This window comes from Melospiza georgiana, unplaced genomic scaffold, assembly GCF_028018845.1.
Source record: "Melospiza georgiana isolate bMelGeo1 unplaced genomic scaffold, bMelGeo1.pri scaffold_29, whole genome shotgun sequence".
Lineage (NCBI taxonomy): Eukaryota > Metazoa > Chordata > Aves > Passeriformes > Passerellidae > Melospiza > Melospiza georgiana.
The window spans coordinates 8,712,190-8,738,963 of NW_026652215.1; the positions used below are offsets into that span (position 1 = coordinate 8,712,190).

The following is a 26,774-nucleotide window of genomic DNA, read 5'->3' on the forward strand; positions in this document are numbered from 1 at the left end:
CCGTGTCAGGCTCTGCGGTCGATCTCGTGGAACATCCTCTGGGGGAGGCTGTGGGGCTGGGGGCAGGGGGGACCCGGGGGGACAGGGGACCCCACTGTGCATGAGCAGGGTTGGACTGCTCTGGGGGAGCTGTGAGGGAGGCCGGGGCAGAGTGACCTCCCCATTGACCTCACACAGCCCCTGTGATGTCACACAGCCCCTGTGATGTAACACAGCCCTCTGTGATGTCACACAGCCTCCTGTGATGTCACAGAGCCAACTCTGAGGTGTCACCCTGTGATGTGATACTGCTGCTCTGATTTGGTGGTGTTCACAGGTGTCCCAGGACAAGGGAAGAGAAGAGAGTCTTGACTCCATGTTTCAAAAGGCTGATTTATTATTTTATTATATATATTATATTAAAAGAAAATTATATATTAAAACTACACTTAAAGAATAGAAGAAAGTAATTCATCAGAAGGCTAGCAAGGAGTAGAAAGGAATGGAATGATTATAAAATCTTGTGACTGACCAGAGAGTCCGAGAGAGTCCTGTGATTGGCCATTAATTAGAAACAACCACATGAGACCAATCAAAGACGTACCAGTTGCATTGCGCAGCAACAGATAATCATTGTTTACCTTTTGTTTCTAAGGCCGCTCAGCTTCTCAGGAGAAAAATCCTGGCAAAGGATCTTTCATAAGATATGTCTGTGTCACTCTGTGATGTCACAGAAGACTCTGTGATATCACACAGTCACACCGTGACATCATAGTCTGTTTTGTGATGTCACAGCCAGTTCTGTGATGTTACTTAGTCACCCAGTGATGTCACAACCCACTCTCTGGTGTCACAGAGCCACCCTCTATGATGGCAGAGTCTGCACTGTGGCATCACATCCTACTCCATGACATCACAGCCAGCTCTGTGATGTAACAATCCCTTCAGTGATGTCACAAAACCCTCTCTGTGATTTCATACTGCCACTCTGTAATGTCACAACACACACTTTGACATCACAGCCTGCTCCATGATGCCATACAGCCATGCCATGGTGTCACAGCTTGCTCTATGATGTCCCACGATCACCTCCATGTTGCTGTATCTGCACAATGACCTCACACAAAAAACTCTGTGATGTCAGAGCCCAATCTGTGACCTCACACATCCCACTGTGCGCTGTCACACAGCCCCTTGCTGACATCACAGCTGCTCTGTGCCTCTATGACACAGCCACAGAGGTGCTGCTGTGACACAGCCCTCTCTGGGACATGCCACAGCCCCTGCCAGTGCTGAGCCCCTGTGAGCTCTGTCTGTGCCCTGCTGGTGTCCCTGAGGGGCCCTGGCAGTGCCCCAGCCCTGCTGGGCTGTGCACAGGAGCTGCTCCTGGCCAGAGCTCTCTCTCTGCAGAGCTGCCCTTGCCAGGAGCTGCCTCTGGGCCAGAAGCCCGGCCCAGCTTAGCAGCACAGACACAGCACAGGGACTTTAATGAGCCTCTGGGGCTTTGCTGCTCTTTGCATCAGACTCAGTCCCTCAGAGAGGGCTCAAAAAACTTCTCAAGGACTCAAAAAGAGAGTGAAACACTGAAGTTTCTCATACTTTAAATAGATCCATCTGAGGGACAGGACTGAGAAAGTCTCCCCAGGTTCCAGGTAGAGCAGAACACAAGTGGCAGTGATGACAGGTGGGGACAAGCATGGAAAAGGTGTCTCTGATGCTGAGCAAACCTGTGTCTCTGTCCCTGCAGGCTGTCGGCATCCCCGGCTGCCCCACCTGGCTGGGCCCTTCCTTTGCTCACAGCTCTGCCTCCTGCCTGCCCACACAAAGCCTTGGGCCTCTCCAGGCTCATTCTGGGGGATGTGTTGCACCACAGCCCTGCCCTGGCAGGGAAATTCCTTTCTCCTGGTATCCAGTCTGGGTCTTCCCCGCTGCTCTTGGAATTATTTTTTTCTTTCTCTGGCTCTTCTCTACTATGTGAAAAGGATCCACCATCTCTGAAAATGATAGTAGAGCCCTGTAAAAGGTTAAAGATAGAATCTAAAATGTTAAGTTTTGTGCTTTCCCAGATCAACTGCACCTGCGTAAGCAGTATGATAAGTTATATAATTGTTAGATGTGATGATTGTTTAGTAATTAAATATAATTATCATATAACCATAAGAAGAATAATGAGAAACTATTTTGGAAATTCAGAGAGGGGCTAAATTTCTGTATACAATAGAACAATATAAGTTTAATATTTAACATGAAAGTTATGTAATGATAGAGTATAAAACATGATCATTTTGGATGTATGGTCGGAGTCAGATTTGGGTTGAATATACCCCTGACACTCAGAGCTCTTAATAAAAAGCACTGCATAAAATCCCCCGTGATTATGTTTTTGAACGTTAACATTTTGGGACCCCCAGATTGGACACTTGTGGGTGCTGCTGAGCGAGCTCGCGACTCGATCACGCTCCAGCCGGCACCGAGGGATTCTCGGGGAGCCCATCGGCTGTGACCGCTTCCGCCACTCACAAACGTCCCCGGGAGAAAGGTAAGGTGCTTTTTACTTTGGTTTGGATGCCTGCCAATAAGACGAAACGAAAGCTACGCTTGGTTGGGCTAAAGGAATTCCTGTTGGTGTAAGCCTAGGTGCCGTTCCGTAAGACAATTGTGAAAGTGTTGCAGGTTCAGCATTTGTGGTGTATTTGAAATGGAGAAACTTAAAGGGATTTTGGGCAGTAACACCCCTATCCAGCAAAATTCTCCTTTGGGGTGCTTATTAGCACATTGGAAACAGGGTAATTTTGGGGAAGAACTATGTAAAACTAAGTTGATTGATTATTGTAATTCATGGTGGCCAGAATATGCCTTGGAGAATGGTGAAAAATGGCCAAAATACGGTACTCTGCAATATAACACTATTTCATGGTTAATGTTGCTTTTTAAACAAGAAGGAAAATGTTTGGGATGAAGTACCATATGTTGATCTGTTTTTCTATTTACGGGGAAAGCCAGAATGGCAGGATGAATGTGGATTATTATTTAAAACATCTGCAAATTGTGGGGTTTGTGAGGAACGTTTAGAACACTTGGCGTTAAAAGAAAGCTTGAGTAGGGAAAATTATACAGATATTGATTTACAAGTAGCTCCAATAGGAACAAGAGAACCTAACCTTATCCCACCTGTTTCACCTGTTTCATCTGTCCCTATCCCACTGCCTGCTCCTCACCCACCTAGTCCTGAACCTGTCTCATCTAGTACACCTTTCCCTCTTTATCATCCTCTCCCATCATCACCTGATCCCTCTTCCTCGAAAGATGAGCAAAACCAAACTGTGATAGAAAGGAGAAAGAGGTATGCAAGTGAAAAAGATAGCAATGGTAATGAATCAGTAACCCCAATAGCCCATAGAACCCGGGGTCAGGCAAAGCTTGCTCCAGTTGTGCATAGAGATGGCATAAGGAAACAAAAACGGACTGTGATTGCCCCCTTGCAACAAGGTGTCAGAGTGGAAGGGCCAGTATTTATAAAAGTGCCTTTTTCCCCAGCAGACTTAGTCATTTGGAAACAGTCAGCCGGAACTTATAGAGAAAATCCTGATAAAATGGCACGCGTAGTAAAAATGGGTATAAAAACTCAAAATCCTTACTGGGATGACATACAAGTAGTATTAGATACTCTGATAGATTCTACTGAAAAAGAAGTGGTACTTAAGGTGGCCAAAGAGAGGGCAAGACAGGATATTAGAAATAAACTAGTAACAGGGAATTTAGATGTGAATTTCCCAATTGAGGATCCAAATTGGGACCCTAATTTATTATGCGATATGAGGAAATTATGGAAATATCAAGAATGGATCCAAATAGGAGTTCAGAACGCTGTGCCCAAAACCATAAATTAGTCCAAACTATATGAGGTCCCACAGGAAAAGAAGGAATCTCCCACTGCGTTTTTGGAGAGGCTTAAGGAAGGTTGCTTGGAAGGTATATAACAATCGCGAAAGAGAAGTTAGTAAAAAGGAGCAGCAGAATGTTTTGGCAGTAATACATGGAAAAGGGAACCCAAATTTCAGGGGACGTAACAGGAATCGTCAGGGTAGGAAACCAGTTACCCAGGGGTTAAGCCTGAATCAATGTGCATATTGCAAGGGGGTGAGACATTGGAAGCAAGATTGTCCAGAATTGTTTCACCAGGACAATCAGTTCCAGCAGGGAAACACTGCCAAAGCCATGGTGTTAGGAGAATATAACTAACTGAACCTGTGGAACAGGTTCAAGAACTCACCACAAATATACAATAGAATTTAACCCACCAATATTTCCAGTAAAGAAACCAAATAGGTGAATATAGGTTAGCGCAGGATTTGAAAGCAAGAAATAAAAAGGGCATTTATCCAGTGGTAACAAATTCTCACCCATTGCTAACATCCATAAAGGGGATATATAAGTGGTTTACTGTAATTGATTTAAAAGATGCCTTTCTCTGCATACCCTTTGACAAAGAAAGTAGGAAACTGTCTTTGAGTGGAAAAACCCAAGGTACGGAAGAAAGACCCAGCTCACCAAAGACAAGAACTCTCCAACCTTATTTGGAAACTAACTGTCAAAGGAACTGGAGATTTGAAGCGAAATTGAGCAAGTACCAAGAGACCAATACTTATTGTTGCAGTATGTTGATGATATACTAATAGCTACAGAAGAAAAAGCAACCTGTATAAAGGTAACCACTGTGATTTAAATTTCACAAGGGCAATGAAAACTAGGCACTAACCATATCCAAGCAATTTGTGCTATTCCAGAGCCCCAGAATTTACATGCTGCGAGTCTTCCTTGGGATGGCAGGATGGTGTCGCTTGTGGATCATGGACGATGGACTGATTGCAAAACCCCTGTATGAAGCTCAGAAGATGCAGCCATTCACCTGGGGCAAACCACAGAAAGAAGCCTTCCTAAAATTAAAGGAAGCATTGATAACTGCTCCAGCATTAGGGTTACCTGATCTGTCTAATGATTTTCAGCTGTTTGTACATGAAAGGCTGCGCCTAGCACTAGGAGTCCTGACCCAACATCTGGGAAGCTGGAAAAGGCCGGTGGGCTACTTTTCCAAACAATTCGACAACATAAGTGCCGGGTGGCCCCCATGTCTGCGGGCAGTCGCAGCTACTGTGATCCTGATACAAGAAGCCAGGAAACTTACTATGGGAAGGCACATAGATGTCTATGTACCACACATGGTAACCACTGTCTTAGAACAAAGGGGGGACATTGGCTATCTCCCAGCAGGATGATGAAATTCCAGGTAGTGCTGACTGAGTAGGATGATGTCACATTTAAAACAACCAACCTTTTGAATCCAGCTTTATTCCTAGGTACCACAACTGAAGAAGGCCCATTAGAACACAACTGTGTAGAAGCAATAGAGTACACCTATTCAGCAAGAGAAGACCTGAAAGACGTTCCACTAGAGCAGCTGGAGTGGGAGCTGTTTACAGATGGAGCAGCTTCATGGAAAACGGAACCAGATACACTGGATATGCGGTAACAACAGTCAATACAGTAGTGGAGGCAAAGATATTATCACCAAATACATCTGCCCAGAAGGCAGAACTGGTTGCTTTAACCAGGGCACTAGAATTAAGTGAAGGGAAAAAGGTAAATATCTGGACTGACTCAAAATATGCTTTTAGAGTGGTGCATGTACACGGAGCACTGTGGAAAGAAAGAGGACTGTTATCTTCTCAGTGTACACACATTAAACATCAGGATGCAGTTCTGCAATTGATAAAGGCAGTACAAAAACCTGAACAAGAGGCAATCATACATTTCAAAGCACACCAATCAGGAAACTCCAAAATCTGTGAGGGAAATCAAAAGGCAGACTGGGCAGCCCGACAGGTTGCTTGAGAGGTACAAACAACAATGGCATTGATATCTTTGAAGCCTAATGTATCCCAATTCAATTTGCCTCCAAAACCAATATATTCAGTAGAAGATGAGAGACTGGCACGTTTGCTAAATGCACAAAAGAATTCAGAGGGATGGTATGTGACCACACAAGGAAAAATAGTGGTACCCCCCTTGATAATGAGAGAGGTTCTCCAAATTAAACATAACGAATGTCACTGGGGAGCAGAGGCATTGGTAAAATTGCTAAAGCAGAGTTTCATTTCAGTACGGATGTTCACAATGGCAAAATCAGTAATGTCGAAATGTGATATCTGCTTGTAAAACAACCCAGTGGCCAGGTGACAGGCACAGCTAGGAAGAATTTGGATAGAAATAGAGCCAGGAGACTATTGGCAGGTAGATTTTGTAGAACTGCCGAGAACTAGAGGATACAAAAACCTGTTAGTGGGGGTTGACACATTCTCTGGGTTGCCAGAAGCCCTTTCCTGTCGCATGAACCAAGAAAAGGAAACAGTTAAGTGGTTACTACAGGAGATTATTCCCAGATTCGGGGTACCCCTAGGGGTATCATCAGATAGGGGACCCCATTCCATAGCTACAGTAGTAAGAGAGGTAAGTAGGTTGCTGGGGATAACTCACATACCGTGGAGAACCCCGTTCAAGTGGACAGGTAGAGAGGATGAATCAGACACTAAAAAGGCAAATCAGTAAAATATGCTAAGAAGCCAAATTGCAGTGGCCCCAGGCTTTGCCAACAGCACTGTTGAGGATTCGCATAAAGCCTAGGAGTGGGATGTCAGTCAGTCCTTATGAGATATTGTATGGGAAACATATGAATCTCCTGAGCCTAACCCTAATGTACACATCACAGGAAAGCGGGAAATATATAATTATGTTCTGTCTCTCGGGAAAACTTTAGCTCGGCTCCGGAGTATCCTCGTGTGGAATAGACCACTGACTCTCGAGAACCCAGTTCATAACATACATCCAGGAGACGAGGTGTACAGCAAGAACTGGAACGAGGAACTGCTGAAAGAAAAGTGGAGTGGACCCCATCAGGTACTACTGACCACCTTTACAGCAGTCAAAGTAGCTGGCGTGGACCCCTGGATTCACTATACCCGAGTGAAGAAAGTCCATCCTGGATCACAGACTGTATAAACTCTGGAATCAACAAAGGCTGCAGATAAGATGTGTTTAATTGCTTTCAGAATGCTATCAGTAATTGTGCTAACATTATGGTCATTAATATCTTTAGGATGTGGAATGCAAAATGATCAACCAACCACTCTTCATTCTAGAGTGAAGAGAGAGGTACAAACAGAAACACAGGTGATAAAGGTTTCTAATGCAGTTTGGGCTGAGAATGTAATGATTGGACTAGTCAAAGATTTTGCCAAATTGCAAAACACCAGTTGAATAACTGCCTGTCTGCCAATACCAAAGGCAGCAGGAGACCAGTAAATTGGGGAATCATAACATCAAAACTACCTGAAATACAAAAGAACAAAACAATTACATGTAAACAGGTACCTGAATTGAGGCAAGTAATCAAGGAAACTTGGGAGAAAATAGGAACATGGATGACACCCATGAGTGAGAAAGACTGTATTCTAAGTGATGGCATACTAGGAACCCCTATGGGAGAATCAGGAGACATCACACAATGGCAATGCCATTTACCACACTATAAAAAGATTATAGAAAATATTACAGAAACCTCTCTGGTATGGAAATGTGAGGCCAAGGATCGGAAAGATCAGATAGAACCTTGGGACAGTGCGTGGTCTGTGAGTATTCTTCAAAGATTCCAATATATGGCAAATACCTCTTGGTGTATTAAGTGGGAAGGCCCCGAGAATGAAACAGATCCAGCAATAACGAACACTGACGCTAGTAGCAGAACAAGGGCAGACAAAGTAAGTTGGTGGGCATGTAATAAAACTTACGACTGCACTTCAGATGATGTAGAGATAAAACAGATGCCACCCCTGGCAATAGCCCTAAAAATTGGTTGTGCTTGCAGAGGGATCCAACATAAACAAGGCAGAGTGAATTATAGAGTAATTATAGGGTGTACCAGGATTACAGTCCGAGGTCCAGGACAATTTGTATGGGCGGCAAGTGATGGTACCTGGACAACACATCTACCTGTAGATGGGAAAGTAAAGAAGATTACTTTAGGCCTCCCAACCTTATGCCCAATTTGGAAAAAGTCCCCATTTAATGGAAAACATGAACTTCTGCAGATAAGAGCAAGACGAGAAGTTCTAGACAATGAAAATCCAGATGACACTTGGCAAGAACCCTCTAGTGGAGTGAAATTTGGATGGGCCCTAGAGTCATTGCTTGGTCCTATAGCAAACTATCAGAGTAGGGAGATGCTGTGCAAACTTACAGGTCAGGTAGATAGACTGGCAAGAGTCACCCGGGAAGGATTTCAAGAATTAAATATACAAATACAAGCCACCACAAAAATGACTTTACAAAATCGATTAGCCTAGATTTGTTACTCCTGAAAGAGCATGGAGTATGTGGATTTTTAAAGGGACAAGTTGATCTTTGCTGTGCTCATATCCCAAACGTAACTGCAGATGTAGAATATGACATCAATCAGTTGAAACAAATAGAGCATGAAGCACAAGAAGAGCAAGAGGATTTGACTACAAGCTGGTTAGGAAAAATCTTTAAAGGATTAGGGTGGAATGTGAGTTCATGGATCAAATTTATCATTGAGAGTGTGATAATCTTACTAATTGTATTTTTAGCAATTTGGTTAGTTTACAGAATCTTAAAAGGAGAGATACAGAAGAAAACATCCTGGAACCAGAGGATAATAAAGGCACTAACACGAGATCCATGGCCACCATTTTCTGGTTCTCCAGTTCATCCACAACAATGTTTACATCAACCCTAGATTTGAAGAACCAAGTACCAGTTGAGGAATAAAGGACTGTATCATGTGGAAACATTTACACCTAGTGAAGTGAAAATGCTTTCAAAGGGGAGAGAATTATAGTGGAACCCTGGAAAAAGTTAAAGATAGAATCTAAAATGTTAAGCTTTTTCCCAGATCAACTGCACCTGCATAAGCAGTATGATAAATTATATAATCGTTAGATGTGATGATTGTTTAGTAATTAAATATAATTTTTGTATAACCATAAGAAGAATAATGAGAAACTATGTTGGAAATTCAGAGGGGGGCTAAATCTATGTACACAATAGAACAATACAATTTTAGTAGTTAACATGAAGGTTATATAACGATAGAGTGTAAAAACATGATCATTTCAGATGCATGGTCGGAATCAGATTTGGGTAATACCTCAATTCTCACAGCTCCTAAATAAAAAGCACCGCATATAATTGCTCCGTGATTATGGGTTTTTTGAATACTAACAATAGAAGCAAGGCGCCAGTGTGACACAGCCAAGCCCTGAGGAACAAATGGTCCATTGTGATCCTGGGGAGCCCAATAGAACCAAGGGGCCGTTGTACCATTGCGCAGTACCATGGAACAAAGGAAAGAATTTTGACACTGCAAGGCCTCATGGAAGGAAGGGGCCATTGTGTCACTGCAGAGCAAAGAAGACCATTGTGGTATTGCTGGTCCTTATGGAGAAAAGGAACTGTTGTAAAACTAAAACACATGGCCTCATGGAACCAAGGGGCAATTGTCATATTGCAGGACCCCAGGAATCCAGAAACATGGAAGAGGTCTGCTTGGCTTGGCTTGACTGGTCCAGCTGACGTTGGCATGGGGAGGGTAGCTTCGCATCTAGCCCTGGAGTTCTTGCTTTCCTTCCTGTGGAAAAGAACTCTCCTCCTCTAGGGGTTCATGGCTGAAATTGGCATTCTACCTCCGTATTTGATTAAATCCAAACATTATTCCATATGAAACCTGCCAGAACAGACAGCTCTGGATGGTCTTGGCTTCCTTGGGGGCCACCTCTCAACTGCCTTCAAAACACTGGGAGGCCAAGCTTTTCTTTCCATGGAAAAAACATCTTTCAAGTGCAGGTGTCCATAGCCAAAATTGGGAATCTGCCTCCAAAATTCCCTATATCCAAGGACAGCTCTCAGACAAAAGCTGTCAGGACTGTCTAGGTTCCCTTGGCTTCCTAAGGGCCAGCTCTCATCTGCCTGTGAAACACTGGGGCTCTGTAATTTCCTTCCCATGGAAAAGAACTGTCCTTCTCATCCAGATGCCCATGGACAAAACTGGGATTTGGCCTCCCAAACTCTGTCTATCCAAGGATTGCACCAGACCAAAGCTGCCGATACAAACAGGTCTGGCTGGCCTTAGCCTCCTTAGGGCTTCCTCTAATCAGCTTTTGAAACACTGGGGCTCTGCCCTTTCCTTCTTGCGGAGAAGAACTGTCATTCTGGTCCAGGCACTCATGGCTGAAATGGAATTCCACCTCCAAAACTCCCCAAATATCCAAGGGTTGCTTTCAGACAAAAGCTGCAAGGACAGACAGGTCTGGCTGAGCTTGGCCTCTGGTGACTGCCTCTGATCTGCCTTCAAAACCTGGCACTCTGTGGTTTCCTTCCTATAGAAAAGAGCCCTTCTTCTTGTCCAGGCACCCATGGCCTCAGGTACATGAGCACCATACACGGACAGAGGAGCTCTGTGCTTAGTGGGGTGGAGACTGAGGACAGCAGAGGAGAGCCCTGGAAGGGACTGAAGGGTGGTTTCAGAGATGGTGAGTCCTTTTGGCATAGTAGAGAACATCCAGAGAAAGAATGAATTAATGCCAAGGGCAGATTGGGAGGGCCAGAAAGGACCCAAAGTGAAAGGAATTTCCCTCCCAGGGCAGGGATATAGTGCAGCACATCCACCGGAAGGAGTCTGGGGCAGCCCCAGGCTTTGTGTGGGCAGGAAGGGGCAGGCAGGAGGCAGAGCTGACAGCAAAGGAAGGGGCCAGCCAGGTGGGGCAGCCAGGGGATGCCGACAGCCTGCAGGGACAGAGGCACAGGGCAGGGACACCGTGGGACAGTCTGGGCTCCACAGGGCACAGGGATGGGCAGCAGCTTCAAGACAGCCCTGCCAGAGCCAACTTGGGCAGCACTTTGGCCATGGCTGCTGGGCCTGGGCCTGAGGCAGGAGCAGGAGACAAGTGACCCTTGCAAGCCTGGGGCCTCATTGCCTCCTTGTCCCTGCTCAGCAGCCTGGCAAGGCCGCCCCATGCTCCTGCCCTTGCCATTGCACATCCCCACATGCCAGTGCCCATCCCAGGAAGAGCCCTGAGCAAGGAGGGAGGGACAGGATCTGCCTGGCCAGGGGCTGGGGCTCAGGCCTTGGCCCTTTGCATTTCTCAAACACATCCAGCTTTGCTCAGCACCAGAGACACCTTTGCCTTGTTTGTCCTCAGCTGTCATCACTGCCTCCAGTGTTCTGCTCTAACTGGAACTTGGGGACACATTCCCAGTGTGGTCCCTCAGTGGGACCCATTAAAACTTCAAGAAACTTCAGAGTTTCAATTTAATTTTGAGTTCTTGAGAAGTTTTTTGAACACTCTCAGGAACTGAGTCTGATGTAAGCAACACCAAAGTCCCAAGAGGCTCATTAAAGTCCTTGTGCTGTGTCTTTGCTGCTGAGCTTTAAAGGAACAGCTCTTCCCAGAGCCAGCTCCTCTCCCAGCCCAGCAGGGCTGAGGCTCTCCCTGCAGGTACTGAGGGGACAGGAGCCAGGCAGAGACAGGCTGAAGGCAATCAGGATTGAGAAGACATTGAGCTGAGACTTCACTTGGGGAAAGATCTTCACAGCCCTGTGCATGGCGAGTGTGTGCATGCAGGGCAACGTCCCCTGTGCTCCTGGAGGGATCTCCTGAAGCCAGCACACCCCACAGCCTGGGGGATGTGTCAGGAGGACTCTCCCAGTTTCTCTGGGTCACAGGAGGAGCAGGAGGAGGATGTGCTGCAGAGCAGGGTTGCCCTGGGCACCATCAGAAGGACAGGGTAGGACGGCTCCTGCTGCCAGGCACGGCTGCAGGGGGTGAAGCTGGGGCTGCAGCCAGGGCTGCCCAGGGCTGTCCTGCAGAGCAGCTCCTGCAGCCCTCAGGGCTCTTGACCAGCCCACGGCATGTGCCACCTGCCAGGGGCAACTCTCAGCCTGCTGGCAGCTCCCCATGGACGCTGCAGGGGAGAGGTTGGAGGTGGAAGGAGACACCCCCATCAGGGCAGATTCCTCCTGCTCTGGAGATGGTGCTGCGTGGCCAGGGCTGCTCTCAGCTTTCTCCTGAAGGGAAGGGAAAGGGGCTGTCAGCTTTGGCTGTGTCACTGAGACTCCTGCACTGTCACCCTGGGCATCAGCAGATGAGCCTCAGATCTCCCTCAGAAAGTGCCTCCTCAGCCTCCTCTCCCTACAGACAGCAGCAGCAACACCCTGGCTTGCAGCATCTCTGTTTGTCTGGCCTGCCCTTAAGGCCCTGGTGCCAGGGAAATTCCCCTGGGCAGTGCCCTTTGCTGGGGGGTGTCTGCAGGGCAGAGCTGAGCCCCCAGGGCTGGGCTGGGCTCTGGCAGCACTGGCAGGGACAAGGCTTGGATAGAGAGAAACAGATCCCAATAGGCAAAACTCAAGGCAGCAGAGAACCAGTGGAACCCTTTTTATTCCTTCCTATCCAGAAGCACAGGGAAAGAGAGAAGGGTTTGAATAAAATTATTTTTTAAATTGTGTTTTCAAAAAATTCCACTTTTTATTTCAAGCAAGTTTCAAGGGCAATCACCCTGAAATAGTGGGAGGTGAAATGGGCAAAGGGCACCTTTGTGGGACCACCAGTTCTGACTGCACTGGGGCATGGGAAGCCTTTTTTCCACTTTGGGCTCCCCAGTGTTCAAGTTGAGAGCAATGCAGAACCTGAAGCAGCTGCACAAATAAGAGCTCAGAGATAAAAAGGTTGAGCAAAGTTCCCCAAAAAAAGAAGTGTATTTGAGGGGATTCCAAATAAAAAGCATAACACAATTAAATCTTTCCCAGTTTGTCAGTGCATTATTTTAACAGCCCACGATGCTCAAATGAAGAAATGTCCAACAGTACCTCCATCACGCACTTCCTCCTGCTGGCATTGGCAGACACGCGGCAGCTGCAGCTCCTGCACTTCTGCCTCTTGCTGGGCATCTCCCTGGCTGCCCTCCTGGGCAACGGCCTCATCATCAGCGCCGTAGCCTGCGGCCACCACCTGCACACACCCATGTTCTTCTTCCTGCTCAACCTGGCCCTCAGTGACCTGGGCTCTATCTGCACCACTGTCCCCAAAGCCATGCACAATTCCCTCTGGGACACCAGGAACATCTCCTACACAGGATGTGCTGCACAGCTATTTCTAGTTTTCTTCTTCATCACAGCAGAGTTTTCCCTCCTGATCATCATGTGCTATGACCGCTACGTGTCCATCTGCAAACCCCTGCACTATGGGACCCTCCTGGGCAGCAGAGCTTGTGCCCACATGGCAGCAGCTGCCTGGGCCAGTGCCTTTCTCAATGCTCTGCTGCAAACAGCCAATACATTTTCCCTGCCCCTGTGCCATGGCAATGCCCTGGGATATTTCTTCTGCGAAATCCCACACATCCTCAAGCTTTCCTGCACCAAACCCTACCTCAGGGAACATGGACTCATTGTGGTTGGTGCATCCTTAGGTTCTGGTTGTTTTGTGTTCATTGTTTTCTCCTATGTGCAGATCTTCAGGGTTGTGCTGAGGATCCCCTCTGAGCAGGGATGGCACAAAGCCTTTTCCACCTGCCTCCCTCACCTGGCCATGGTCTCCCTCTTTGTAAGCACTGCAGTGTTTGCCCACCTGAAGCCCCCCGCCATGTCCTCCCCATCCCTGGATCTGGCCCTGTCAGTTCTGTACTCTGTGGTGCCGCCAGCTCTGAATCCCCTCATCTACAGCCTGAGGAACCAGGAGCTCAAGGCTGCGGTGTGGACACTGATGACTGGATGGCTTCAGAAGCATTAAACTGCTGGCCAATTTCGGCACATCACTTTTAATAAAACTAATTGTTCATAGACGGATTGGTTTGGTTTTTTTTCTCCTGATCCTTTTTTTTTTAATATTCTTTCTAAAGCAAAGCTACTGCTTGTGCTGCTTCAACCTTTGCTGTGGCCTCAGTCTTTGTCAATTGGGAACAGTGCTCTCAGTGCCTTTAAATGAAATAAATGTCTCCCAGCACAGTTTTCACCAGAGATCCCCCTTTTGTTCCTTCTCTGGAGCTGCAGCAGCAATGTCTGTATGCAGAGCTGGGGGCAGATCAGTGCTGGCACAGCAGCTGTGCCCAGCAGCAGCAGCACTTGGTGTTGCCAGTGCTGCTGCCGTGGCCCTGCCCCGCTGCCCTGGTGGCCCTGGTGTTGCTGCAGGGCCTGAGTGCTCTCGGGGCCGGGCACAGCCCTGGGGGTGGCAGTGCCGGGGCTGCAGCAGGGACAGGCCATGGGCACTGCTGGGGCAGCGCTGACACCTCAGCCCAGGGCCTGGGGGCTCCAGGCTCCTTGCCCAGGCTCTCTCAAGAACACGCCCAGGCCAATGCTCAGCACAGAAAAGCCCTGTGAGCAGCCCTAGGCTGGCCGTGGGCAGGCTGGGGGAAACAGCATGGCTGGGACTCTGCAAGGGCCCTGGGGCAGACGGGAAGGAGCAGCAGAGCAGGGGCTGATCCATCCCCAGTGCGCTGGACAGCCCAGGGCAGCGTCCCAGAGCGTCCTCATGGAGCTGCCAACAACATCCTCCCTCTGCAGCCCTGGGCCTCTCCCCCAGCTCACACAGGTGCCCCATCCTTGCAGGCACAGACACGGCAGCACTGGCTCAGCAGCCCCTGTTTGCATTGCACAGAGCAGGGGGAGAATCCTGCTGTTGTTGTGGGGAAATGAACCTGAGGGAGCACAAATGCCATCAGCCCCTGGGGCCAGCAAAGGCTGGGGGACACTAGGTGTAGTAAAACCCTCAGGTTTTGCCCGGGCCCCTTGGAGAATAGAATGCTGACACAGCGGCAAGGAAGTTTCCTGTCTTCAGGGATATCCACCTTGTACCTTATCCCTATACCATGTAAAACAATATTGTGTTAACCCTACTATTGGTCACTTATGGTCACTCTAACACCTTTGCCATTGGTCAGGATTGAATCCAGGCCAAGTGTATAAAAGTAGCATACTGTACCCCTACTAACTCGGAAGAAAAAGAGCTGAGACCCTTCACGGACCCTCCAATAAAGCCATACACGTGGAACTGCCGGCGTCTTCTGCTTCTCCTCTCTCTACCGTCTGCTGGAGCCTTAGGCCAAGGGAAAAGCTACCTAGCAAGCAAAGTTGAAATCACAAGAGCTGCCTAATCACTAAGAGCTGGATATTCCCTGCTTGCTAGGGCTGTCCCGCGGCCTTGGTCTGAGAGCGAGCTGGCTTCTGGCACCCAGTCCCCTTGGGGACTGAGCTCTGGAGCTGTAACAGCTTGCATAGGGTAAGACCAAGCAAGGCTCATTTAAGTGGCAGCCCAAACGTGTCATCGGACCCTGGCCCCCAGGAGTGAAGCGTCACCGGAGCATTGGAGCCTTTCAGGGCCTCCTGTTATTGCCAGTTTGGGAAGCCTCTCCTTCTGCGAAAGGACTTTTCATTTTAGAAAATCCTCTCTGCGGAAGGCTCAATTCGACCCTCAAGAAACATCTGGACGAGATAAAGTCTGAGTAGAATTGAGGAGCAGACACCCTTCCACAGACCCCTGACCCTAAAGGACGTAAGTATTAAGATTGCGCGCATACCTTTGGGTGCTCTAAAAAACCTTTTTCGTTTTATTTTCCTTTTTTCTCGTTTTTCTGTAAAAAGGGCTTGAAAATCATAGGTACTTGTTTAAGCACCCTAAGACTAACCACACTTGAGAGAGAGTTATATTTAACCATTGTAGGAACCTTATCTGTTAACAATTTCTCTTTTTCTAAAGGTAGTCTGTCAAAAAAAACTCTTGAAAAATTTGTAACTTGGATTGTGCTACATTTTCCTGAATCTGATAAGACCACAATTACTGAAAATTCTTTTTGGGATACAGTTGGAAGCACCATTTATATGTCTCAAAAAAACCAGGACTTTTCTGTTACTAACTTCTTACCTTTATTTCATATAATAACAAAATCGATTGAATAATCGAACTCTGAAAAAATTCCAAACTAACAGATCTTTCCTCTTTATATGCTAATTGTGCTGATAAGATAACAGAGGAATGTGCCTTGCAGGCCAGAGAGCCGCTGAGCTCTGCAGAGCTTCCTGCAGATCCCATTTCGCAGGCAGAAGTCAAACAGCGCCCCCCCGCACATTCCCCCCGCCTCGCGGGACCCTCGCTGCCCAACTCCCCGTTTCCTGCAGCCCCCCACCTCCCCGGCTCCGCTTCCTTCCCGTGTCCGGCCCCGGGGGCCCCGCTCCCTGTCCCTGCCGCCGTACCCTCCGCTGCGACCATCCCTCCCCCTGTGCCGCTCTACCCCCTCCTCCCTCCCCCCGCGCCCGTGCTGCCGTTGCCGCCTCCCGTCACCGCGATTCCGGTCCCCCCCACCCCCGCGCCGCCGTTACCCGCCCCCGCTTGCTCCGTCGCGGTATCCCCCGCTCCCGCTGCTGTCCCCGCCCTGCCCCCCGCTCCCCTCGCCGTACTCCCCGGTCCCGTTATCGCCGCCACCCCACCCAACCCTGCGCTGCTATTCCCCGCCCCCGCGACCGTCCTCCCCGCCGTCACCGCCCCCGTTCCCGCCCCCGCCGAGACCGCCCCGGCCCTCCCGGCCCCTCCCGCCGCTTTCCCGAGCCATGCCCACACCCTGTCCTCCTGCGCCGAGCCGCACACATGTGCAGTAACACCAGCTCACCCTATACCTGTAGCACCCCAAACCAGCGGCATTGCTTGCGTACCCCCAAACCCCCCAGGCGTGCATCCACAGCCCCCATACCCCCCCTGCCCCCACCCGTCCCTCTAACCCCTGACCCAACCCTCCTGCCACCCGAACGGATCAGAGACCACCTGTGGCGTCACCCCCCCCCCCCACCATATCCGGTCCCTGCTGTCTTGCTACCCCTCATCCAATAGCGCTAACTTCTGACCAGTCACTGAAAACCATGAAAAATGCTTCTAAACGAAAAAAAAAGGAATTCACGGGTAGCATATCCCTCACAGCGTTCCTCAGACAATGAGAGCTCTTCTGATGAATCAGATTTCGATGCGATTAATATAGACCCATGGGCTCTTATTAAGATAGAAGCTACGAAGTCTGGGAACTGGGACCTAGCACAGAAAATTACAGCCTTTCCAGTCAAGTACAGGCAAGGAAGGAATGGTGGGGAATCTAATATCAAGGCATAGAAACCAATTTCTAATAAAGAACTGGTACAATTGAGAAATATAGCCAAGGAACATGGACGTAGTTCACATATCTTTAGAAATTTCCTAGAAGCCATGTTCTCTGCACATGTCTTGCTTCCTCATGATGTAAAAAATATTTCACAATGCCTTTTGTCACCAGCAGAATATTTGTTATGGGATAGGCATTGGAAGAAACACTTAAAAACGTTATCAGATTCATATACTGCTGATGCTACTAAGACCAACTTCACAGTAGAACAATTGGCCAGTGAAGGAGACTTTCAAAAGCCTGCAGAACAAATGGAAACACTGAATAAAGAAGTGCTGCAGGATGTAGCAATTGCAGCGAAAACCTCCTTGCTTCTTATGCAGGATGAGTCAATGCCAACAATGCGTTTTTCTACTATAAAACAAGGCATTGAAGAAAGCTATATAAAATTTGTGGACAGACTTAGAGATGCTTTGAAGAAACAAATAGAGAGTACTGAGGCAAGAAAGGAACTCTTATGTAAGCTTGCTTTCAGCAACTCAAATGAGAAATGTAAGGCCCTTTTGAGGTCTTTACCCGTGGATACAGACCCCACTATAGAGCAAATGCTAGAATGCTGTACACGTCACCTGTCCACTGAAAATACGGTGGCCCAAGCAGTAGCTAAGGGTATTGCTGAAAGAGTTTTGGGTGCATATGCAGTCATAACCTCTAAGGAACAAGTTAAATGCTATCACTGTAGAGAGCTAGGACATTATACAAAGGACTGCCCGGAGAGAACACCCCCCCAATACCATTGGAATTATAATCAAAGAGCCCAACATCAGCAACGTATCAACCGCGTCCTTTAAACCCCTTGAGGCACCTGTTCGACCTTCGGGCGCGGAATACAAATCAAAGGCCACCAAGACCCAATCATGCACAAACCCAGGCTGCTTCAGACCCAAAGGAGAAGCCCCAACCCACGGGACAACCCAGAGAGGTACCCGCCGGCAACTGGTAACTGCTTTGTCCATTGACTTTAATGATAAGAATGTTCACCATGTTCCTACAGGAAAATATGGATCTCAAGGGAGTCCTTTAGACATTTAAATTACAGGTGATTTTGTTAATACTCCAAAGGAAATCTTCGTTGTTCCGGAAGTGCTGACAGCGCAGCCGGGACAAGAGATCCTCGTGCAGGTATACTGCATAGACTTACCATTTTTTCTTTCTAAGGGAACTCCAATAGCTCAGGCATTTTTACTCCCAAAGAATCACAGGGAACAGATTCCTCTCAACCCTACAGCTATGTGGGCACAAGTCATGGGACCATCCAAGCCTACCATCGAGTGCGGCCTCTCCCACAAAGGAGAGAAGACCCACCTGCCAGGGATGCTGGACACCAGTGCAGATGTGACCATCATCGCCCGTTCAGATTGGCCAGCACACTGAGATCTACAACCTGTTGCAGGCATGATATCCGGGATTGGTGGAACTACAGTATCCATGAAGAGCAAGAACAACATCCTGGTTGAAGGGCCAGAAGGAAGGTGGCAACCACCCGTCCATTTGTGGTAAGGGCCCCCATCACCCTTTGGGGCAGAGACGTTCTATCCCAGTGGGGAGCTTCCCTACGTATTCCCATTCAGGATTTCTGACTAGGGCCACTGAGTTGAGCGTGCTGCCAGAAATACTCCGTCTCACCTGGAAAAGCCACAAGCCAATCTGGACTGAGCAGTGGCCCCTAAAGAAAGCCAAGCTGCGCGCCCTAAACGCCCTCATGGAAGAACAGCTCAAAAAAGGCCACATAGTGGAGTCCAACAGCCCTTGGAACTCTCCAGTCTTTGTTCTACCAAAGCCTGGTACAAACAAGTGGAGGCTTCTCCACGACCTTCGCAGAATCAACAAGGTTATCGAGGACATGGGCCCTCTTCAGCCTGGCCTGCCCTCCCCATCAATGCTGCCTAGAGACTGGACACTTGCTATCATAGATATTAAGGACTGTTTCTTCAGCATACCACTGCACCATGAGGATGCTCCACGGTTTGCTTTCTCCGTTCCCTCTATTAACAAGGAAGCTCCGTTCGAAAGATATCATTGGCGTTTTCTTCCTCAGGGATTAAAAAACTCACCGACTGTCTGCCAGTGGTACGTGTCTCACATCCTATCTCCCATTCGGAAACCATTTCCAGACGCCATCATCTATCACTATATGGATGACATTCTGGTGTGTGCCTCAGACAAAGCTTACTTGGACAAAACAGTCAAAAAGACTATTGAAGCCATTGAAAAGGCAGGAATGGAAATTCGTGAGGACAAAATCCAGTACACCAAGCCATGGACTTACCTTGGAGTCCAGATCCGGGAAAGAACCATCGTACCTCAGCAGATCGTCATCAACGACGACCCAAAAACCCTCAGGGACTTACACAGCCTGTGCGGATCCATCAACTGGGTACGTCCACTGCTAGGAATTACATCAGAGGACCTTGCTCCCTTGTTCAATCTTCTTCGTGGACCCAAGGAACTGGACTCTCCCTGCACTCTCACAGAGGAAGCCAGAGGTGCCATAATCAAAGTCCAGGAAGCCCTGTTTTCACACAAAGCCCATCGCTATGACCCCAGTCTGCCTTTCCAGTTCATCATTCTGGGAAAAGCACCCAGATTCCATGGACTGATCTTCCAATGGGACCCTAAGCTGCGAGATCCTTTGTTGATACTGGAATAGGTTTAAACAAGTAGCCAGCCTACAAAGACAATTACCACCTACCAGGAGATTATAGCACACTTAACAAAAAAGGCTAGGACTTGTCTTTGCTGTCTTTCAGGTTGTGATTTTGAATGCATATATTTGCCAATAACCCTTAAAGACTTTGAGGATTTGATCAAGACCAATGTGAGTCTACAGTTTGCTCTGGACAGTTATACGGGTCAAACTTCATCAGACATCCCAGAACACAAGCTTTTCAACCAGAATGAAACTTTCCATTTGATTCCAAAACGAATACAAAGTAGAAATCCTCTCAAGGCTCTAACCCTATTTACAGATGGCTCAGGGTCATCCCACAAGTCGGTGATTACTTGGAGAGACCCCAAACACAAGAATGGCAATCTGACGTGCAGACAGTAGAAGGATCGCCACAGATTGCAGAACTAGCAGCTGTCGTCAGAGCCTTTGAAAAATTTAAAAACGAGCCTTTCAATCTGGTCACAGATTTAGCGTATGTTGCGGGAATAGCTATGAGAGCAGAACATGCTCTTCTCAAAGAGGTCTCTAACCCAAAGTTATACCACCTGCTCTCTAAATTAATACACCTGATCTCCCACAGAAAGCAACCTTATCACATAATGCATGTGAGGTCTCACATGGACCTCCCAGGTGTTGTTGCAGAAGGCAACAGGAAAGCAGATGCATTAGTAATGGCAGCAGAAACTGCTAATGTTCCTAACATCTTTGCTCAGGCAAAGCTGTCACATGCGTTCTTTCATCAAAATGTACCTGCCCTTATGAGAATGTTTAAGCTCTCAAAGGATCAGGCAAAAGCTATCGTGGCTACCTGTCCGAACTGTCAAAACTACCAGATACCATCAATGGGTACAGGAGTCAATCCCCGAGGTCTGAATTGCTGTCAGCTGTGGCAGACAGATGTAAATCACTATGCACCTTTTGGAAGGTCAAAGTACGTGCATGTTTCAGTCGACACGTTCTCAGGAGCAGTGTTTGCATCATCACATGCAGGAGAAAAGACCATGCACACAATAAAACACTTTCTCCTCACTTTTGCCACCCTGGGTGTACCAAAGGAGATTAAAACAGATAATGGGCCAGCCTATACCTCCCACAAGTTGAAGGAGTTCTTCAATGAATGGGGCATAGCACACAAGACAGGCATACCTGTAAACCCCACAGGACAATCCATCATGGAAAGGACACATCAAACCCTCAAAAGAGTCCTCGAGCAACAGAACAGGGACATGAAAATCACATCTCCAGTGGAGAGACTTTGCAAGGCTCTCTATGTCATCAACTTCCTGAACTGCACAGCATCAGAGCCTGACCCACCAATACTTCGCCACTTTGCAAATACCACACAAGCAAAGCTCATGGAAAAACCACCTGGGCTTGTGAAGGACCCTGAAAAACACCAAATTTCAGGGCCTCATCAGTTGATTACCTGGGGTAGAGGTTATGCGTGCGTGCTACTTTCATCAGGTCCAAGGTGGTACCCAGGAAAACACGTAAAACCATACTCAGGCACAGTGAACACTACTGCAGACAAGGACAAGAACTCTCCTGAGGCAAACACAAGACCACCTCAAAACCAAACCAGCTCACCCTGGAGACGAAGGCGTCGCCAAACACTCACAAACACAAGAAGAGACCTGTGGAAGAGGCTAGCAGCGGGCCTGTTAGCTAAAGGAGCGAGAAGTAAGAAGAAGAAGAAGCTGATAAGGAGCTTTCTCCAAGGCTGTAACCAAGGAGATCGAGAGAAGGAAGATAAGAACATTCTGCAGCTGGATGAAGCATTTTTAGAAAGTTAGGTGGAGTCAGAGTAACTTTTCACCAATGGCGTGGTATTGAATTATTGTGGCCAATAGCTAAGGTAGAGGAAGGGTAAACAACTGGAAAGTGTACAAAAGATCAGCCATTTTCATTAATAAACTGTTGCCAAGTGTTACTAACTGAGACTGCTTGTGGTCTCTGCTTTATGTCGTGACCGCCTCGACTGCGACAGAGACCGCCCCATTACATAGCAGCAGACAAAACAGAAAGTTAAATAACAGACTGCTGTAATAGGCCACAGATAGCCTTAACAAAAAAGTGTTCTCTGAATTATGTGTTATTACACTGTGTTGTATTGTAAAAAACATTATTATTCCCTCTTCCTAACCTTAAAACCCCTTAACCTTCTACCCACTCCTCCTCCCGTAGTGTAGCTTAGAAATGAAAAGAAAAAAGGGGGGAGGAGGGGAACACAGAAAAGAACAAGGCAGAAATCCCTCTCATCATAAAGATAACAAATTGTGCTTATATTCCCTATCAGAAGCCCTAATTCTGCCCAAAGATGAAAAATATTTCCGTCGGTGCTGTCCTCACCACTGCCTGGATGCTCTACACCATACCACATGCCTTTGGCTTGATTAGCCCTCAGCCCAGCCATAATGTTTGGGTAACCTTAGCAAAAACATTAAAACAAGACAACATGTGCTTGTCTATGGGAAGCATAGATAATCCACTTTCTACATGTCTAGTAGGAATTCCCTTTGTAGCAGACGATTGACCTGTCTATAACTCAGAGGTTCTCCACACCACAGGTAAGAGACCCAATGGGGCTGATACTTGGGACGAGTGGACGAAAATTCTGCCAGATGCTCGAGAGGAACCCCAAGAATTGGATCTATTGGGATTCTCCAGGGACACATATTGTGTCAAATTTTACTTTAGGCGTCCAAAAAATGATTGGCCAGAAATTGACCAACACAAAAACACATATCGAAAAGATGCGCCACCAATTAACAAAGCCTATAACCCATATGATTGGTGCAATTACACCGCTCGTGTAATTTCTGTGTCCTCTCTCCATCCCAAAGTATTACCCAAGGGATGGGATCTTGCCGCAACCAGGTCTACTGGAAAATGTTCCTTTACCTGTCCTTGACTGGGGGTGAAATGAGATGATCTTTTAGGTCCCTTCCAGCCCATGCCATTCCAAGACTCCATTAATCTATGACTTCATGGGACCCACTGGCTCCCAGGAGTGGAGTGGGGTGCGTTGCCTGGAAACAGGAGTTGTGTTGAGGAGGGGCCTCAGTCCTGCAAGGGATTCAGAAGGAGAAGGAGCCTGCTGGCTGCTCGTCCTTTTTATCATCGCTTTGCTCATTGCTTCTATCAACCCTTTTGTTCACCCTGTTTGTCATCCATTTTGCTCATCCCTGACAGACCCAACTGGGCAGAAGGCTTGTGACAAATCAGGGACAGAGTGTGTGCAGACATGGCAACATGCCAGGACCCACTCAGCCTCTCCCAGATGCTGGATGTCACCATTGGGACACCAGAGAAGGGAGCCATTCACTTTGCAGCCATGAGAAAACTGCTGCAGGCCATGCTGGAGAACCTGAACGTGCAGTATCTGACCAGTGAGGAGCCGTGGCCAGGGCAGCTGAGTGGCTCCTCACTTGCTGATGTTAATTATGAAGTGAAAGTATTTAAGAAAGAGATGGAAAACTACGAGAAACACATGTCCAAGGTAGAGGCTTTTCCCAGCCCCCCAGGCACTCCCCCAGCAGACAGCCCCTCCCTGCTCCCTCAGACAGCAGTGCTTGGCTCTGCCCTCACTGCCCTAGCAGAGCCGCTGGCAGGGGCTCTTTGCTGTCTGGTCGGGCTTCAGTGCTCTGGCACTCAGCCCAGCTGGGGCAGGTGGCACTGGGACTCTCCCTGCTCACCTGGCTGTGCCAAGGGCTGCCCATGGCAGGGTGAGGCTCTTTGGGGTGTTGCTGCCCTGGCTATCACCTCTGACATCCCTGTTTCTGGGCCTGTTTCACAGGTTCTTCATGAGGAGATTGGTGGGATAAAGGCAGAAACTTCCCGCATATCAGAGGACTTGAAGAAGTTCCAGGAGGCACAGGTTTGTGCAGATCACTGTGGTTCTAAGGTCATGTTTCCTAAACACCCTCACCAGAGACTTGTCTCTGACAATGCTTTCCCCTAGACCATGGAGACTTCCCAGCATCTTGAGGAGCTTTAAAAGTTAAAGTCTGGCCAGCGTCACATGGCAGGGGAAAGGAACAAGGTCCAGATGTTGCAGGACCAGGTGAACTGCTGCTGGGAGCAAGTTTTGGGTCTGAGACAGCAGCCTGTACCCTCTGCTCTGCTGGCTGGAGGCTCAGCACCCTTGGCCCTGCTTGATGCATGGACCGTGCTGCCTGCAGAGCCCTGCCAGCCTGGCTGAGCCTGGCCCTGCCCTGTCTCCAGGGCTCCACAAACCCCAGCAGGGGTCAAGGGCTTGCGGGTCCCCATTGACCCTCCCAGAGGCTCACTGCTACCACTGCTCTCCCCTAGGACATGGCTGTCACCCAGGATCTCTGTGAGGAGGTTGACAAGTTAAAGACAACCCACATCCTCATGGAAGAAGACATAAAGAAGCTTAAACAGTCTCTTGCCTTAGTGAGATGTTGGGTCATGTAATCTTTGGGCTCTCATGGGGAACTTCAATGTGATTCCAAGAGCAGGTTTTGGGATCAGGGTCTCAGGACTGGGTGGAGGACCCTGGCTCTGCCCATGCAGCTAAAGGGCCCCCATGCTGGGACAACATGATGTCTGTGCCCTGACTCTACCGTCACTGACCTTTCCAGATGAAGAAACTGGGGGAGGACCTTAAAAAGCTGAGGGAGGATTTTGCCAAGTGGAAAGAAGAGAGCAGGAAGTAGATCTCTCAGCATATTGAGTAAGGGGACAGGAGTGGGTTTCATACCCTGGGGGGCTGGCAAGGGAGCCCAGGGGGTCTGGAGCATCCTGGTTTGTGGGCATGGGATGCCCAGCAGCCCTTCAGGGGTAACCCTGCCCTTGCCCCCATCCCGCTAGCCAGGGCTTTGGGGCAGGAGACAAAGTCACAGCTGAAGAAGATGGGAGAGCATCAGGAGATGAAGAATGCCATGCTGGAGGAGCTGGTGACTGAGACAGCCGACCAGCTGAACATGCAGGTGAGGAAGCATGAGGAACGTACTCCTGGGGAAGCACTCCCACCACTCCTGGCTCAGTCCTGTTGGAGGTCCATGCCACATCCTCATGCTGTCTTGTGCTTTGCTGTAATCATTTGGGAGACCCAAACTGCCGAAATTGGCCTGGATCAGTCAGCAGCATGGACAGAAACTAAAGCCTTGATGCAAACGTCCTCTTGACATGGTGGGTTCATGGCCAATGGCTGAGTAATTGTCACAGTGGTTACAAGGGTCTTCAGGGTGAAGAGAGACGAGAATGTTGACTTCATGTTCAGAAGGCTTGATTTATTGTTTTATGATATATATATTACATTATAACTATACTAAAAGAAATAGAAGAGAAAGTTCTCAGAAGGCTAACTAAGCTAAGAACAGAAAAGAATGAATAACAAAGATCTGTGTCTCCGCAGAGAGCGAGACCCAGCTCTGCCGTGAGTGGTCAGTAAATCTAAACATCTACAGGAGACCAATCATGGATTCACCTGTTGCATTCCACAGCAGCAGATAACCATTGTTTCCACTTTGTTGCTGAAACTTCTCAGCTTCAGCAGGAAAAATCCTAACAAAAGCATTTTAATGAAAAGATGTCTGTGACAAGTAATGCGGGTCTTCCCCTGTGGAGCAGACAGACCCCTTTTGGTCAGCACCTTATGTTTTTTCATCCCGGGAGCAGGATCAGAAGCTGAGACAGGACATGGAAGCCAAGTTTTTGGAGATCCAAAGAGACTATGAGAAACTCAGCTTTGCCTCAAAGAGAATCCAAAAGGACTCTCAACAAAAGCAAAAAGATATCACGGTGTGTGGGTGAAACACCTTTTGGGTCAGAGCATCCCCCAAGATGACTCCAGGCAGGAGACAAAGTCATATCCAGGCAGGGATCACAAGGAATCTCCTACTGCCCTCCTCACAGCATTGTTCTGGTCCCAAGTGCCCTTCCTCGAGGTTTTTGGGCAAGGGGAGAGGGGTATGCTCCTACATCCTGGGGTGTGCCCCAATCTTGCTGTGGTGTCATGCATTCCTTTCTGTGCTGAAAGATGCTGGAGAAGCTGCAGAAGGAGAAAGCAGATCAGCAGGACATGGTGGTTGCAATGGACATGGTACAGTCTAAGGGGCCTCTGTGCCAGCCCAGAGCTTCCCAGGCAGGGTGAAAAATGCCCCTTGTCCCTTGGGGTCTGGGTGGCAGAAATTGTCCCCTGGGAACAATTGGGAGGGGGAATTTCCTGAGCTCATGGGGTCCCTCACACTTCACATGGTGGGACCAAGCTCACAAGGGTGATGGGGCAAACGGGGCCACAGCAGCCTGAAAGGGGCATGATGGCCTGGAGGAAGCACTCCTCCCTCTGCCCCTCACACGCTGGCCCTGCCTGGCATTCCTCATCCCTTTCCCCACCGCTCTCCTGCTGTTCCACTCTGCCAGAAGGCAGACAAAGCTGCCTTGGACAGCAAAGTCGATTGCAGCCAGTTTGAAGAGAACATGGAGGAGCTGGATGAGAGGATGCAGGAGTTGCAGAGCCAGATTTCAGGCCAGGAGCAGCACTGGAACAATATGCAGCAGCAGTTCAGCAATGCAACTGAAGACAAGGTGAGGGGTACCTCGTTCCCACCATGAGGAACTGGCACCTTTGGGACTTGACAGCCTGCAGCAGCATCCCTCTGAGGATCCCTCTCCAGGCTTTTCCCTGGAGAGCTCCATGTCACATCCTGGAGCAGCTGGCTGAGGCTGTGCACCTGTTCACAGCTGGATCGCCTGGATCTGAAGACTTTCCGTAAACACCTGGAGGACTCCTGGAACAGGAACATGGAGGAACTCGAGGATAGGCTGTTGCGTGAAAACGCCACTGGGATTAAGAAGTGAGTGCGATGGAGATTCTGATGGCTTTGGCAAACAA

General features: G+C 48.4%; 1 protein-coding gene across 1 annotated transcript in view; it reads left to right on the forward strand.

Moving 5' to 3' along the window:
• Positions 1 to 26,774, forward strand: part of LOC131096425 (uncharacterized) — a 1,435,131-nt gene that overhangs the window by 353,260 nt on the left and 1,055,097 nt on the right. The window contains 1 exon segment of the mRNA XM_058044763.1: positions 18,786 to 18,801. Within this exon segment, the coding sequence (XP_057900746.1) occupies positions 18,786 to 18,801 (16 nt within the window).